Consider the following 14202-nt stretch of genomic DNA (forward strand, 5'->3'; position numbering starts at 1 on the left):
AAAAAAAAAAAAAAAAAGTCACTGGAGAGCACAGGAAATAAAATTATGCTTATCCACCTGGCTCCCTGCTTTCTCCCCCACACACAAACACACACATGTGAAGACACCAGACAGACCTCTTTGAAATTGTCAAAGGCAGCAAGGATGATTTCGTGACCTCCCCGCACCAAACACACAGCTGCCAGGAGCTCCAAGACAAGGGCTTTGGTCCTAAAGGACAAAGAAGGAAGATTAACATCCTACTCCCCCCACCCCCATGCTGACAACCACACAACTCACTCCCACAATTGAGTGAGTCGCTTTGGAGAATGGAGATAGCCTCAGTGGTAGGGAGAAAGGGTGGGCTGGGGAAGAAGGCAAGAGAAGGCAGGCATGCTCCCTCACTAAGCTGCCTTATCCTCTAGCAGAGGTGAGAGGGCCAAACCAAGCCTCTGACAGGATGCATGGCCAGGCAGGAATTCTTGGAATATGTGGAGCCCAGATTTTCAGAGCCCTGGGCAGAGTGGAGAGGGGAAGGAGGGAGGAATGCACCTTGGATTCTTGTTGTTGAGGCTGAGTGCAATCTCATTGACAGCATGGGGGTGGGACATGACCAGGTTGAATCCATACTACAAGGGAAAGGAAGAAGGAGGGGACCTTGATGTGGGGAAAGGAGAGCTCAGCCTGTCTTTGACAAAGTGCTGCCCTCCTAGCTCTCCTCTTTGGCAGAAGAGGTAGAACACACATGGCTGGTGCCCCTTACCTGATAGTTCATGATGGCTCTGAGACAAAGGATACAGACGTGGACATCATCCTTCTGGCTCACCAGGCGAGAGTTCTTCAGGGCTCTGCGCCCAGGGAGAGTACTATACCTGGGGGAGATGGGCCAGGCAGTCAGGTGCGAGCTGAGGCCATGGGTGCAGTGTCTAGGAGTGCTCACCATCGTCCAGATAGCAAGCCACTCCTTAGCAGCAGCAGAAGGGAAAGAGAACCTCATACCAACAGCCAAGAGAGACAGGATGCAGGAAGCAGGTTGGTCAGCCTACATTCACCTGGCTGAAACAGGCCTTTGTCAGCAACTACACAAGATCCCATCTTTATAAGCAATCCCAAACCATGCTAACGCTAGAGATCCTTCAAAATACAAATAGTAGCTGTATAGGCCTTTCTACTTCTCCAGATGGGTCCAGGTAGACATTTTAGCCTCCTCCCCTTCCACTTCTGCACAATCTGTGCGGCAAGACAATCTTGACTCTATTATCCCACTTCTATCCCCCAAAAGGCAAAGCAGATCCCCACAGACTTTAGAAAGGTCAGGTGGCTATGTCTGGCTTTGTGCCACCTCTCCCCGCTTTCAATGAGGTTTCATGAAAAAAGGAAGCAGTGCATATGGGACCTGCCCATTCACAATGAGAATCATGAGCAATGTCCAAAGGACAGAACCCAAAGGAGACTAGGAGAAAACTACGAGCATGAGAGAAACAAGAGACCAAGGAAAGGGCCACAGGACCCAAAGGAAAGCCTCATGAAGGGGCTCTGAGAAGTCATCCAGTCCATCCGCCGAACTCTAGGTAGGACAGCTCTTAAGACACTGTAGACAAATGAACATACTACAGCCTTAGAGAGAAAAGGCCTGAAGGAAGAAGTGAGGGGCAGGCAGACTGGGGGAGCTGTTCCCTGAGCAGCTGACAGGGCAGAGTGAAGAGCCAGCAGGGAGAGAGAATGAGGGCAGGAGCTAGACTGCCCAGTGAAGGCATGGACCTATGTGAGATGTGCCCTGCTTGAGAGGCTGGGAGGAATGGCAGAGCAAGAATCAGGAATGGAGGGGCCCCAGAGAGGGGTAAGGAGCGGGGAGAGCCAGAACCCCAGATGGGGTGGGCGTAGCTGAGGACTATGTACTTACCCAGGACAGACCGCTGGGCAGAGTCAAGGAGACAGAGAGGACAGACCAGAGACAGACTGGCAGGCAGAGGGCAAGAGAGCTGAGCCTGGAAGCGAGAGTGGAGGAGGAGCATGAGCTCTCACCACTGTACTGAGACTGGGCGGGGCTGGGGGGCAGGCGGGCGAGCGCGAGCACACATACCGGAGCACAGACTGGCGCGCAGAGCGAGCGAGGCTGTTGGTGAAAGGAGCCGACAGGGCACTGGGCGGCTGCAGGTCCTCGATTGACCTGCTCCAGGACCGGAGCTTGTCAAATGCACCATCATCACCACTTTCCAGACCCTCAAAGTCAAACCTGGAGCACGAAAGGACACACGTGCACACACAGAGGCACATACATAGGAGAAATTCAGTGCCAAGCTCCCACCCAGCAAGCCCACCCCTACCCTTCAGGCCTTAGTGACACAAGAAGCAAGGGCAGCAAGGAAGGAAAGCACAGCTGGGCAGCAGAGACCTGATCCTAGTTGGAAGAGCCACCGACACAGGACAGGGGCAGAGTAGGCACAGGCAGCAACCAGGAGGGGAATCTGAGGAGATGGGATGCTGACGTAGGCCAACTCCACTGCTCCCCACTGGCCAGGCAACTTCAGGAGGAATGGCTGCCCCTAGGCAGCCTGGGAGCTGGCAGTTTTTCTGTACTCCCAGCCTTAGATGGGACATCTCTAAGAAGCTGTGACTCCCTGCAAAGATTGCCCTGTGGGCCTGGTGTAGTGGCTCAGGCCTGTAATCCTAGAACTCTTGGAGGCATAGCTCAGGAGTTCAAGACTAGCCTGAGCAAGGGTGAAATAACATCTCTACTAAAAATAGAAAAACTAGCCAGCTATTGTGGCTGTAGTCCAAGCTACTTGGGAGGCTGAGACAGGAGGATCTCTTGAGCCCTGGAGTTTGAGGTTGCTGTGAGCTGCATTCTACCCAGGGTGACAGAGTGAAACTGTCTTTAAAAAAAAAAAAAGAGTGCCCCATGGAGGGAGTGGTAGGAAAGAGGCCAACTGGAGGTCTTGCTAAGTGGCAAACAATAGTGCCCAAGAGGCCTCTCGGCATACTAAGGGAGCCCAGCTCATTCTGGGTTGGGCAGGACTGGACAGAAGGAGAGGGGGTCCTGGCAAACCCAGCAAGGACAGTCCTTTACATTTAAAAGAACGCCACAGTGCCCCATCTTAACATTGGGTTTTAATGACTAGGTTCTCTATGGTTCTGGCTACTTGAGCTTTCTAGGTTTTCCAGGTCTAGAGGCTCCTAGGGCTTCAGGTCTCTGACAGAAGACATCACAGGTTGGGACTATGGACTGGGTTCCTGAAGTTTAGCTCCTGCAGGTTGGGATGGTTTCTATTGCTCACTTCCTGCTTCTAGAACCAGATGTCTCCCACCATCAGCAGTCAGTGAATGTGGCCAGAGCAAGGACAGCCAAGATCACAAAGTTCTCTTACACATCTCCACTTCAGGATACACCCCTCTGAGAAACAGTCCCACTCTGCCTTCCTGTCCTCCTCCCATGTGTAGGTCACTAAGGATGGAAGGAGCATCTCCTATAGATCCTTCTCCCCAGGGAGCATTCTGCTCAGACATGCACAGCCTTGGGGTCATAGGCATGGGGGCTAAAGCTTTCTGGAGTATGCCAGTATGTTCCAAGGCGGTGGGAGAAGGCTCAGCAGTGCTGATGATCAGGAGGTGCTTAATGGGCTCTCATGTAGAGCTCAGGAGTTTCCCTCATAGGGAAATGGCTTGTCAGTGGCGTCCCTCCATCACTAATTGTACTGCATTCCCTACTGCTATGCATGCAGTTTACAAATAAATGCCTTCACTCAAATTCCACTGGGCCTTACCCTTTTCCTATCAACCTTTCCCAAAACACAGTTTCTCTCTTCCACCCTCTCCTGCTGAGTCTTCCTTTTTAAAGCAGAGTCAAAGGTACTGCCATGGACACTACAATACTGAGGTCCCAGTGTATTCTTGGTTAAGAGCAGCTGGGATCTGTTTGCTTTTCAAAATAAGAGAGATAGGCTTATTTGGAAAAAAATGATCTCCATCTTTTTACTATAAAAGCTCTGAATTTAAAAAAAAATCACTTCAGCAAATGTTTTTCATTTCTTTCTATAAAAAGAGTGTTTTTTTAAGGGACAGGAGGATCATGGGGTATGACTTCTACAGGGGCAAGAACAGGGAGTGGGCCACTCTTGGTTTTTCCAGATGACCTGGAAAAGGTGACAGAGAGGCCAAGCACAGGAAAGGCATAAGTTCAAACCCCTAGGAAAAGAAACTCAAGACCCACTGGGCAAAGGAGAATGGCCAAGGGGACAAGGACAGTAGTAAGAAAAGTGGGAGTCTAGGCTAGGCTGGGGCAGAGTCTCAGCAAGGGATTTCCTCAGATGCTGGAGAAAACTGGGAAAAGTCACAGGCACACCAGGAAGACTGGTTTCCCTAGGGCATAAATCTGAATGTGTCAGTCACTGTGTTTATTACCACTGTAATTCCTTTTTCTATATATTCAGGTAATTATGGTAGGGCATACCACCTTGAATAAAATTAACAACAAAGCTGCCACTGTGGTACAGACCTAGTACACATATGTTCCAAACATCTAGGGTGTTTTCACACATCATCATCTAATACTTACAGCAACCCTAGAATGTGGATCTCCTTTCACAGAGGAAGACATAAACTTGCTTGAGGTCATACAGTAAATGACAGAACCGAGACCCAAACCCAGCTATGTCTGACTCAAAAGACCTCATTCCATTTCTCAAAAGACCAATCTGTGCTGTCTTTCCTGTGCTAACTCACTTCTCCAAGCCCTCAGACTGCTTGAAAAAGTCTCCTGAATGTTTTGTTCTTCTGTTCAGATCACTTCTTCTATGTTCTTCAATAATGGAGTAACCCCCTCAAATCTGGAGACCTAAACTTGCTTCTTGAAGATTTATCTGCAAAGATGAGTCAATCCCACCAGGGCATCTCTCCCAGAAGTCAGGACATTTCCTTGGATTGCTTTTAGCCTGGCATTTAGAGCTTTTAGGTTCTGATTTCAAGCTCCCTTTCTGTTTTTTTTTTTTTTTTTTTTGAGACAGAGTCTCATCACTACCCTAGATAGAGTGCTGTAGCATCACAGCTCAGAGCAACCGCAAACTCTTGGGCTTAAGCCATCCTCTTCCCTCAACCTCCAAGTAGCTGGGACTACAGGCGCCTGCCACAATGCCTGGCTATTTTTTAGAGATGAGGTCTTGCTCTGGCTCAGCCTGGTCTCGAACTCGTGAGCTCAGGCAATCCACTCATCCTGGCCTCCCACAGTGCTAGAATTACAGGCCTGAGCCACCACATCCGACCCAAGCCCCCTTTCCACTTTTTTTTGAGACTGAGTCTCACTGTGTTGCCCTCAGTAGAGTGCTGTGGTGTCACAGCTCACAACAACCTCAAACTCTTGGGCTTAAACGATTCTCTTGCCTCAGCCTCCCAAATAGCTGGGACTACAGGCACCCACCACAATACCCAGCTATTTTTAGTTGCAGTTGTCATTGTTTAGCTGGCCCAGACCAGGTTCAAACCCGCCAGCCGTGGCATATGTGGCTAGCGCCGTAACCACTGTGCTATGGGTGCCAAGCCCCAAGCTCCCTTTTGAAAGCTCTTTCTTCCTACTTCCTCAAATGCACCTTCTAATCCCACCAACTGGTACTCTTCACTGACCCCCAGATACCCCCATGGCCTCCTATCCACTTCCACACTGCTGCCTGGCTCCTCCCTCCTGTCCTAGGATTCCCAGTCCCATCTTCACTGTTGAATTCTCACCCCTCCTCATCAAAGTAGAATGGAACTTCCCAACCTCAGCCAACCTTGGTCCCAAGGTGGTACTCACATGACAGAACATTGGGCAAAGGATAGGTAATCCACCAGCACATCCAGACCTTTGTTTTCATCATTCAGAAACTCCCGCACCCACCTGCAGATAAAGAAAACCCAGTGAAGGCTCGGCGCCTATAGCTCAACCGGCTAAGGCGCCAGCCACGTACACCTAAGGTGGCGGGTTCGAATCCCCAGCCCGGACCCGCCAAACAACAATGACGGCTGCAACCAAAAAATGGCCGGGCATTGTGGCGGGCGCCTGTGGTCCCAGCTACTTGGGAGGCGGAGGCAGGAGACTCGCTTGAGCCCAGGAGTTGGAGGTTGCTGTGAGCTGTAATGCCACGGCACTCTGCCCAGGGGGACAGCTTGAGGCTCTGTCTCAAAAAAAAAAAAAAAACCCAGTGAAGAGGATCTGCTAGAGTGAGTCAAGGGCAAGGCAACCCTCCTCCTGGCTCCTTCTGAAACCTAGCACTAGGCTATTAAAAATCTGTAGATCAAAATCCATGAGAGACCCATTCATGGACGCCTCGCCAGCCTAGACCTCCCCTATTCAGGGGAGCAGGAATGGAGAAAGTATAGGCCCTGCCAAAATCCTTCATTTTAAAGTGAAAAGGCTCCAGTCAAACAAGCTTCTAAGCACTCCTTGCTTAAGGGCAGGACCCTGGCTTAGTCACCTTCTGTACCCACATCACCCATGCTCAGTGTTTTTTGGAAGAACTGGGGAGGTATCAAGAACATTCACCACCAGCCCATGTGCAGAGCTGTGCTTGACAACAGGTCCCAACTTGACTGTAGTCTCAGTCAAGACGCAGGCAGGCAGGGTCATAGACAGCTCTAGGATAGGAGCATACTGGGCCAAAGTACTCACCACCAAATGCAGGAAAGGAGCTTGGGGAAGCAACAAGCAAACAGGAGTATATAGGAGCTCTATGTTTAGTCAGAGTGAGTTTGATAGGAACTCCAGAATGCCTGTAACCACTTGGAGCCATACTGGGGACTTGGGCCCTTCGGTCAGGGAGGCAGGAAGGCAGACAGCAAGGCACCTGAGGACAATGCCCAGGGTATGTTTGCTCTTCTGCCTTCAATTCTTTGGGGCAGACATATCCTTGGAACGAAAGTCAAGAATCTAGGGGACTGTTACATGACAGGTTCGTTCCAAGGCAGAGAGAGAAAACCCTTAGGATGAAACTCTTACTCTCCAGAGCGCTCTACTCTCTCTGAACATCCAGGGGTCTTTACAGGCAAGCTGTGCCCAAACTGCCCTGCAGGGCCACTTCTCCCCAACAGCTAGAAAACCAGCACCTTGTTGGCCAGCCACACCCGGAAGACCAGGCCTGGCTGAGATTTGGCAGCAGACTCTGGCTGAAGCTGACTGACACCGGAGCTGCCTGAAGTTAGCTTCCTCTCTGGGGGCCGACAGGCCTCCTGTTTCCTGTCTGTCTGCTCTCCAGCTCCCCACCCCCTTCTCATTTCCTGTCTGAGTCTATACTGCTATTTCGGGATCTTGACACTTTGAGGAGAGGTTAAAGGGCACTTAGACAAGGCAGAGAAACCAATACAAATCAGGGAGAGAGGAGGAGTCAGAGAGGCTCTAGAATCCCACTTCTCAGCCTCCCTCCCAGCCTGCATTCTGGTCTGCTGCCCCTGTGCACCCAGTTTCCACAGGTCCTGGGCCGTGACCGTGGCTCTTCTACTCTCTACCCTGACCAGGGTTCCTACTACCCCAAAGTACCAGCTAGCCTGACAGTATGACAGTCTGGCAAACTTCTTGTCCAGAAATCCAGAAGGGATGCTGGCCCTTCCATGAAACTCTACCTAGAGGAGCCTCAGTTCAGATGGCAGGGCTTCCTAAAATGCCAGGTACCAAGCTGTTCCCAGGGAATCAAGGCACAGGTCCAGACCTCTAAACTTGTATTGCCAACTGCCCAGGGGGCCTGCTCCTCGGAACCATGCTGCTCTAGTCTGGGCTTCTGGCTAGCAGCCATGGTGGCAGGCACCAGGTAGAGGGGGAGAGCACAAGAAATAGTCACATGCTTTTCTGTGGCTGTCTCCCAAGAAGAGCAAACCTCACCCTCACCCCGATACCAGCGGAACTTAATGCAGAAGACAGAAGAGCTAAGAGGAAGGGCCGGGCATGGTAGCTCACGCCTGTATCCTAGGTCTGGGAGGCCAAGGCAGGTGGATCGCTTGAGCTCAAAAGTTCCAGAACAGCCTAAGCAAGAGCAAGACCCCATCTCTACTTAAAATAGAAAAATTAGCCAGGCCTCGTGGAGGGCACCTGTAGTCTTAGCTACTCAGGAGGCTGAAGCAAGAGGATCACTTGAGCCCAGGAGTTGGAGGTTGCTGTGAGTTATGACACTACAGCATTCTACCCAGAGTGAGACTCTGTCTTTTAAAAAAAAAAAAAAAAAAAAAGGCAGGCGGTACCTGTGGCTCAAAGGAGTAGGGCTCTGGCCCCATATGCCAGAGGTGGCAGGTTCAAACGCAGCCCGAGCCAAAAACTGCAAAAAAACAAAAGGCTTGGCACCTGTAGCTCAGTGGTTAAGGGTGCCGGCCACATGCACGGATGCTGGCGGGTTCGAACCTGGCCCAGGCCTACTAAACAACAATGACAACTGTAGCAAAAAAAACAGCCAGGCATTGTGGCAGGAGCCTGTAGTCCAGGCTACTTGGTAGGCTAAGGCAAGAGTATCACTTGAGCCTAGGAGTTTGAGGTTGCTGTGAGCTGTGATGCCACAGCACTCTACCAACGGTGACAAAGAGACTCTGTCTCTTAAAAAAAAGGAAGGAAAGGGCCCTATGGAAGAACATGGGTGGGGGTGGCAGGTAATACTTGGGGCTCCCATCAGCATCACTCTTGCCCTCATGCAGGGCAACTGAGGAGCCTCTACTACTTTGTCCTTTCCAGGAAGGATTCACCAAAGGTATAGGCTTGGTCACACCATCACCAGTGGCTTGACTTATAATATCTCATTCACGTGTAAGATGTGGAAGCCATACTCTGGCCCTAGAGCACAGCTACTGAGGCCAGGAACCATCCTCTTCCTGTTCTCTCTTGGGTATTTCCCTTGTGACTGCTGCTACAGCCAGCAACATGCAGGCATCCCCTCCCTCTAGAACCCTGGGCTGGCTCAGCCTGGGCGTGGACAAGTAGGCAGCTGCCATGACATAGGGAAAGGCTGATTGGTCATTGGCTCTTTCTACCCTACTCTAAGAAGCCCAGGAATCCCACACACACCGAGGCTCTATTCCTCACTCATGTAAGTTCAACATTCACATCAGGCTCCTCACCAGATCTATGACCCCCTCTGCAGCTCTACATCAGGTATCCCTCACTATCCTTTCTGTGCGCACACGTACACTTCTCTCTCTCTTTCACTACATATACCCTTACTGGTATAGTTTCCTAATATTAAGGCCGTTGCCCTCTTTCACTGTACCTCATACCATTGCCCTCAGCAATTCCTGGTTCCATAGGCAGAGATTGGAAAGAAAGACTCACACAGTTCCTAGGGGCCCTGTCAACAGTTCCTGGGCCCCCTACCCCCACCATCTTAGATTTTCTTTCTTTGTGTTTTGGGAAAGCTGTTTCTGCTCATGAACTAAGATTGCCTTTTCTCAAACAAGCAAATAATCTTCCAGGCACCAAAAAGTCCACATAGTCACTGAATAGGAAGTAGGTCTCAGTTATCCAAAGCAATGTTTTCCCCCACCCCCATCCCCCTCTGGGCCTTGCTTGGCCTAGCACCAGGCCACAGGCAGACTCTAGTCTCAGCTGCTATGGGAATGTCTTCCACTCAAAGCCACAGGCTGAGGACCCCAGGAGAGGCCCCAAGCTTGCCAGAAGCATCCAGTCAGCAGCTGGCAGGGCTGAGAGGGAAGAAAAGCCAGAAAAGGAATGGTCTGAGGCTCTGGAGGGCCAGAAGGCATTCAAGAGGCAACTCTGCCCTGTGGTAGGGAGGATAAACAGACAAACCCTCCTCAGAAGATACCAGATCCTGCGCAGCCTGCCAACCCTGTGGGCCCAGGTGAAGAGGCTGCAGTGACCAGATCCAACTCACCCAATGTGGTTGGTGCGAAGTGAGATCTCCAGCTCTCGTAGCACTTTGGTTGACTCCTGCACTCTCCTCCTGAACTTCTGTAAACATGGAATTTTATGTCACTGATGGAGGCTCCCAATCCAACTTTATAGTATAAACAAAAAAGTAGAAAGGGAAAAAGAAAGGATACAAGAGGACAATTACAGACCCTCCTTCAATTACTGGCCAGCCACTCCAGGCCCCTCACTGCAGGACCCAGAAATCCAACCCCTATTGCTCAGAAACAGATGTCTGAGCCACAAGTCAAATCCCCATGGGACTATAGAGGCAGCAAGATAGGACCTCTCTAGCTCATACTTTACCTTCCGAGTTACACTGGGGTCCAAGAAGCTCTGGAGTTTCTGGATGTAAGTGTGGGGAGGATTCTTCACCTGGAATCGCTCCTGTAAGGGAAACACACATATGTGTGCACACACAAACACCCAGAGACCCAACCAGGGCCCTGAGGAAGTGGAGCACTCAGAGCATTCAGTGGAAGGGGACACAGACTCTCAAAGGTGTCACCTGGCTTTAAACATGGCTCAAACCTAAGTTTCCCTTCCTTGACTTATTATCCCCATGTGCTTCCCATCTATTGCTATCTTACCTTTCTCCAATTAGTGCTCCCTGAGCCTAAAATATTTTTCTATGTCAAACTTATTTTTAAGTCTGCTGTTTTCCAAGAAGATGGGGGGAATGACAGAGGATGAACAATATTCAAAATAAGATATGTCTGGGAAATGCTGCTTACCTGGCCATCTGATGGACAGGGGTTTAGGAAGGCCAAAGGGAGAAGAGCCTGGCCTTGTGGAATCCAGCTTTCTTATTCCTGAACCCTACAGTCAGAACTAGACTGGTTTTGCAGTGATGACATAGCTCAGGGCTACAAACACACTATTTCTTACCCAGACCCCAAGCCCCAACAATCCCAAGCAACTTCAAACACTGAAGGGCACCTTCAGCAAGGTCATCCCTCAATCCCTTTCTATATAGTACACAGGATCACATCCCTTCTATGTTGGTCCAATCCCTCCATCTGACTCAAGAAGAAACTCAGAGAAATCTTGCAGCACTTTGGTCCTATAAAAGCACTTTGGTCCTATAAAAGTCACCACCACTGGCTCAGCACCTGTAGCTCAGCAGCTAGGGCACCAGTCACATAAACTGGAGCTGGTGGGTTCAAATCCAGCCTGGCCCTGCCAAACAACAATGACAATGACAATTAAAAAACAGCCAGGCATTGTGGCAGGCACCTATAGTCCCAGCTACTTGGGAGACTAAGGCAAGAGAATCGTTTAAGCCCAAGAGTTTGAGCTTGTTGTGAGCTATGACACCATGACACTTTACCCAGGGTGACATAAGAATCTGTCTCAAAAAAAAAGAGGCTTGGCACCTGTGGCTCAAGTGGCTAAGGCGCCAGCCATGTACACCTAAGGTGGCGGGTTCGAATCCAGCCGAGGGCCTGCCAAACAACCATGACGGCTGCAACCAAAAAATAGCCAGGCGTTGTGGCGGGTGTCTGTGGTCCCAGCTACTTGGGAGGCTGAGGCAGGAGACTCGCTCGAGCCCAGGAGTTGGAGGTTGCTGTGAGCTGTGATGCCACAGCACTCTACCCAGGGGGACAGCTTGAGGCTCTGTCTCAAAAAAAAAAAAAAAAGAAAAAGAAAAAGAAAGCCACCACCCCTAAGATATCTGAGGAGCTCGGGGGTGGAGGGGCTGGAAAAGGTCCAGTACAATGGATATAAGGTTAGAAAATAAGGCCTAGCTGGGTATAGTGGCTCATGCCTGTAATCCCAGCACTTGGGAGGCCAAGGCAGGTGGACTGCCTGAGCTCACAGGTTCGAGACCAGCCTGAGCCAGAGCAAGACCCCCATCTCGAAAAAAGAAAAATAGCTGGGCATTGTGGAGGGTACCTGTAGTCCCAGCTGCTTGGGAGGCTGAGGCATGAGGACCACTTGAACTCAAGAGTTTGAGGTTGCTATGAGCTATGATGCCATGGCACTCTACCAAGGGTGACAGAGTGAGACTCTGCCCAAAAAACAAAAGAAAAGAAGGCCTAAAAACAAATGAAAGAAAGAAAAGCTTGAGAAAGAGCTGAAATTTTGTAATCTAGAAAAGACTGAGAGGTCATTCATTAAAGAACCTCAATACCAAAGAGCTACTATTCTCCAAACCCCAAGCAGGTGCTAACCAACTCCTCTTTGTGAAGAATAAAAGGACATGGGTCTTAGTTGGAGAAGAATGGACTTAGACTAGTCCAGGATCTCTGAAACAAGCAGCATGTCCTGGGGAAGGCATGGAACAGAACAATTAGTGTGGACTTGGTATCTGCTTGCCTGAGCCCCACCCTAGCTCCATCACTTACCAAAATTAGGCAAGTTACTGAGCCTTGGATTCTTCATCTATAAAATGTAACAGTGCCCTCTTCAGAGGGTTTTTATGACAATTAAATGAGATATTTCAGTATGTGTACAGTACTTGGTTCATAATAAACATTCAATAAAGCTAGCTATTGATTTTATTGAAAAGAGCTTGAAAGAATAAAATTTTTCATGACAAAGTCTCCATGGTAAAGTGCTAAGTAAACACATTGCCCACACTTTGTGCCAGATACTTTCATACCTAAATGATAAGAAAGTAATAGCTAACTCCCCCAGCCCTGCAGACAGGCCTGTTTGAGTTCACAGACTTATGATTCATGAACTTCACAAGTGTAAGGGGAAAGAGCCAGGTCACAGGTGTTACAAGATGTCAATTCTGAGCAAAGTAATGACCTTTATTCTCCAGTTCTAAAAACTATTCACACAGGAAAAGCTTCCAGTTGTTGACTATTCTGAGATTTGGGAACAGAGGGACTGGGCTTCTCAATCCTACAGGCCTATAGATAATAAGAAACACTCTGCTATTTGCCAGGTCTGGAGCAGAGGGAGATATCAATGGTCCTTTGGAGTACCCTGCCAGGTACAGCCCTCACCCTGGGGAAAGGCAAAAACAGGCTCTGCTGGGAAAACCACCAAACTCCATAGCCAACGGACCCTACACTTCAGGCCTACACGCCACTGCCCACTAGTAGAAATTAAGGCAGCTCTTGGAAGGAGCCGCAGGGGAACTTGGCCTACTGGTTCTGTCTCTGTCATGGGAGTTCTCTATGAACAGAAAGTGAGTACAGACTGAGGCCAAGCCCAGGCCAAGGGACCCAGGGCTGCAGTAAAATGCCTTTGGCCCTGCTGCCTTGTTCAACTCAAGACACAACTCCCTACCCTTCCTGCCCTTTCCCAAACCCCATACCTGGTCACAGATCAGATCCCACTTCTTCTCATTGTCATACTGCCGCAGAAGCCGGGCCTTGTCGGGAGGCAGGTTCATGGAGCTCTGAGGAGAGAAGCTGAGTCAACAGGGCTAAAACCACCATCCATCTGGAGAACAGAAAGGCTGGATGCCCATCCCTTTCCCCTTCCTGGGCCCTCAGACTTCACCCTGATACTCTATCATTGGGAAGGGAGGCATGGAAAGGGAGCAGTTTTTCTGCCTTCTCATTTACCTGAGTTTGGTAGAGTAATGTTTTCTAAACCATAGGTCATGGAATCAATTTAATGAGTCAAGATTAACTTTAGGCTGGGCATGGTGGCTCATGCCTGTAATCTTACCACTCTGGGAGGCCAAGCCGGGTGGATTTGCCTGAGCTCACAAGTTCAAGACCAACCTCATCTCTAAAAATAGCTGGGTGTTGTGGCAGGTGCCTATAGTCCCAGCTACTTGGGACACAGAGGCAACAGAATCACTTGAACCCAAGAGTTTAAGGTTGCTATAAGCTGTAACTCCATGAAACTCTACCAAGGGCAACAAAGTAAGACTGTTTAAAAAAAAAAAAAAAAGATTAACTTTACTCTTTACTTTAAGGCCAGTTGTGGTGGTTTACACCTATAATCCTAGCACTCTGGGAGGCCAAGGCAGGTGGACTGCCTAATCTCATGAGTTCTAGACCAGCCTGAGCCAGAGTGAGACCTCATCTCTAAAAACAGTCAGGCAGTGTGGCAGGCGCCTGTAGTCCCAGCTACTTGGGAGGCTGAGGTAAGATAATCACTTGAGCCCAAGTGTTTGAGATTGCTGTGAGCTATGACACCACAGTACTCTACTGAGGGTGACAAAGTGAGACTTTGTCTCAAAATAAAAAAATATTAGTATTCTATTCTATTATTTTGAGACAGAGTCTCACTTTGTCACCCTCAGTAGAGTACTGTGGTGTCATAGCTCACAGCAACCTCCAACTGTTGGGCTCAAGTGATCTTCTTGCCTCAGTTTTTTCTATTTTAGTAGAGACAGAGTCTCACTTTTGCTCAGACTGGTCTTGAACTTATGAGCTCAAGCAATC

The 14202-nt window shown here is 49.6% G+C and overlaps 1 protein-coding gene across 1 annotated transcript in view; it reads right to left on the bottom strand.

Moving 5' to 3' along the window:
• Positions 1-14202, bottom strand: part of FMNL3 (formin like 3) — a 72130-nt gene that overhangs the window by 16019 nt on the left and 41909 nt on the right. The window contains exons 2-9 of the mRNA XM_023515392.1: positions 13119-13202; positions 10154-10234; positions 9813-9889; positions 5765-5848; positions 2063-2215; positions 743-851; positions 532-608; positions 117-210 (exon numbers count right to left, since the gene is read on the bottom strand). Of these exons, the coding sequence (XP_023371160.1) occupies positions 117-210; positions 532-608; positions 743-851; positions 2063-2215; positions 5765-5848; positions 9813-9889; positions 10154-10234; positions 13119-13202 (759 nt within the window). The remainder of the gene's footprint in view (positions 1-116; positions 211-531; positions 609-742; positions 852-2062; positions 2216-5764; positions 5849-9812; positions 9890-10153; positions 10235-13118; positions 13203-14202) is intronic.

Source organism: Otolemur garnettii, unplaced genomic scaffold (genome assembly GCF_000181295.1).
Source record: "Otolemur garnettii isolate 467f Iridium unplaced genomic scaffold, OtoGar3 scaffold00070, whole genome shotgun sequence".
Lineage (NCBI taxonomy): Eukaryota > Metazoa > Chordata > Mammalia > Primates > Galagidae > Otolemur > Otolemur garnettii.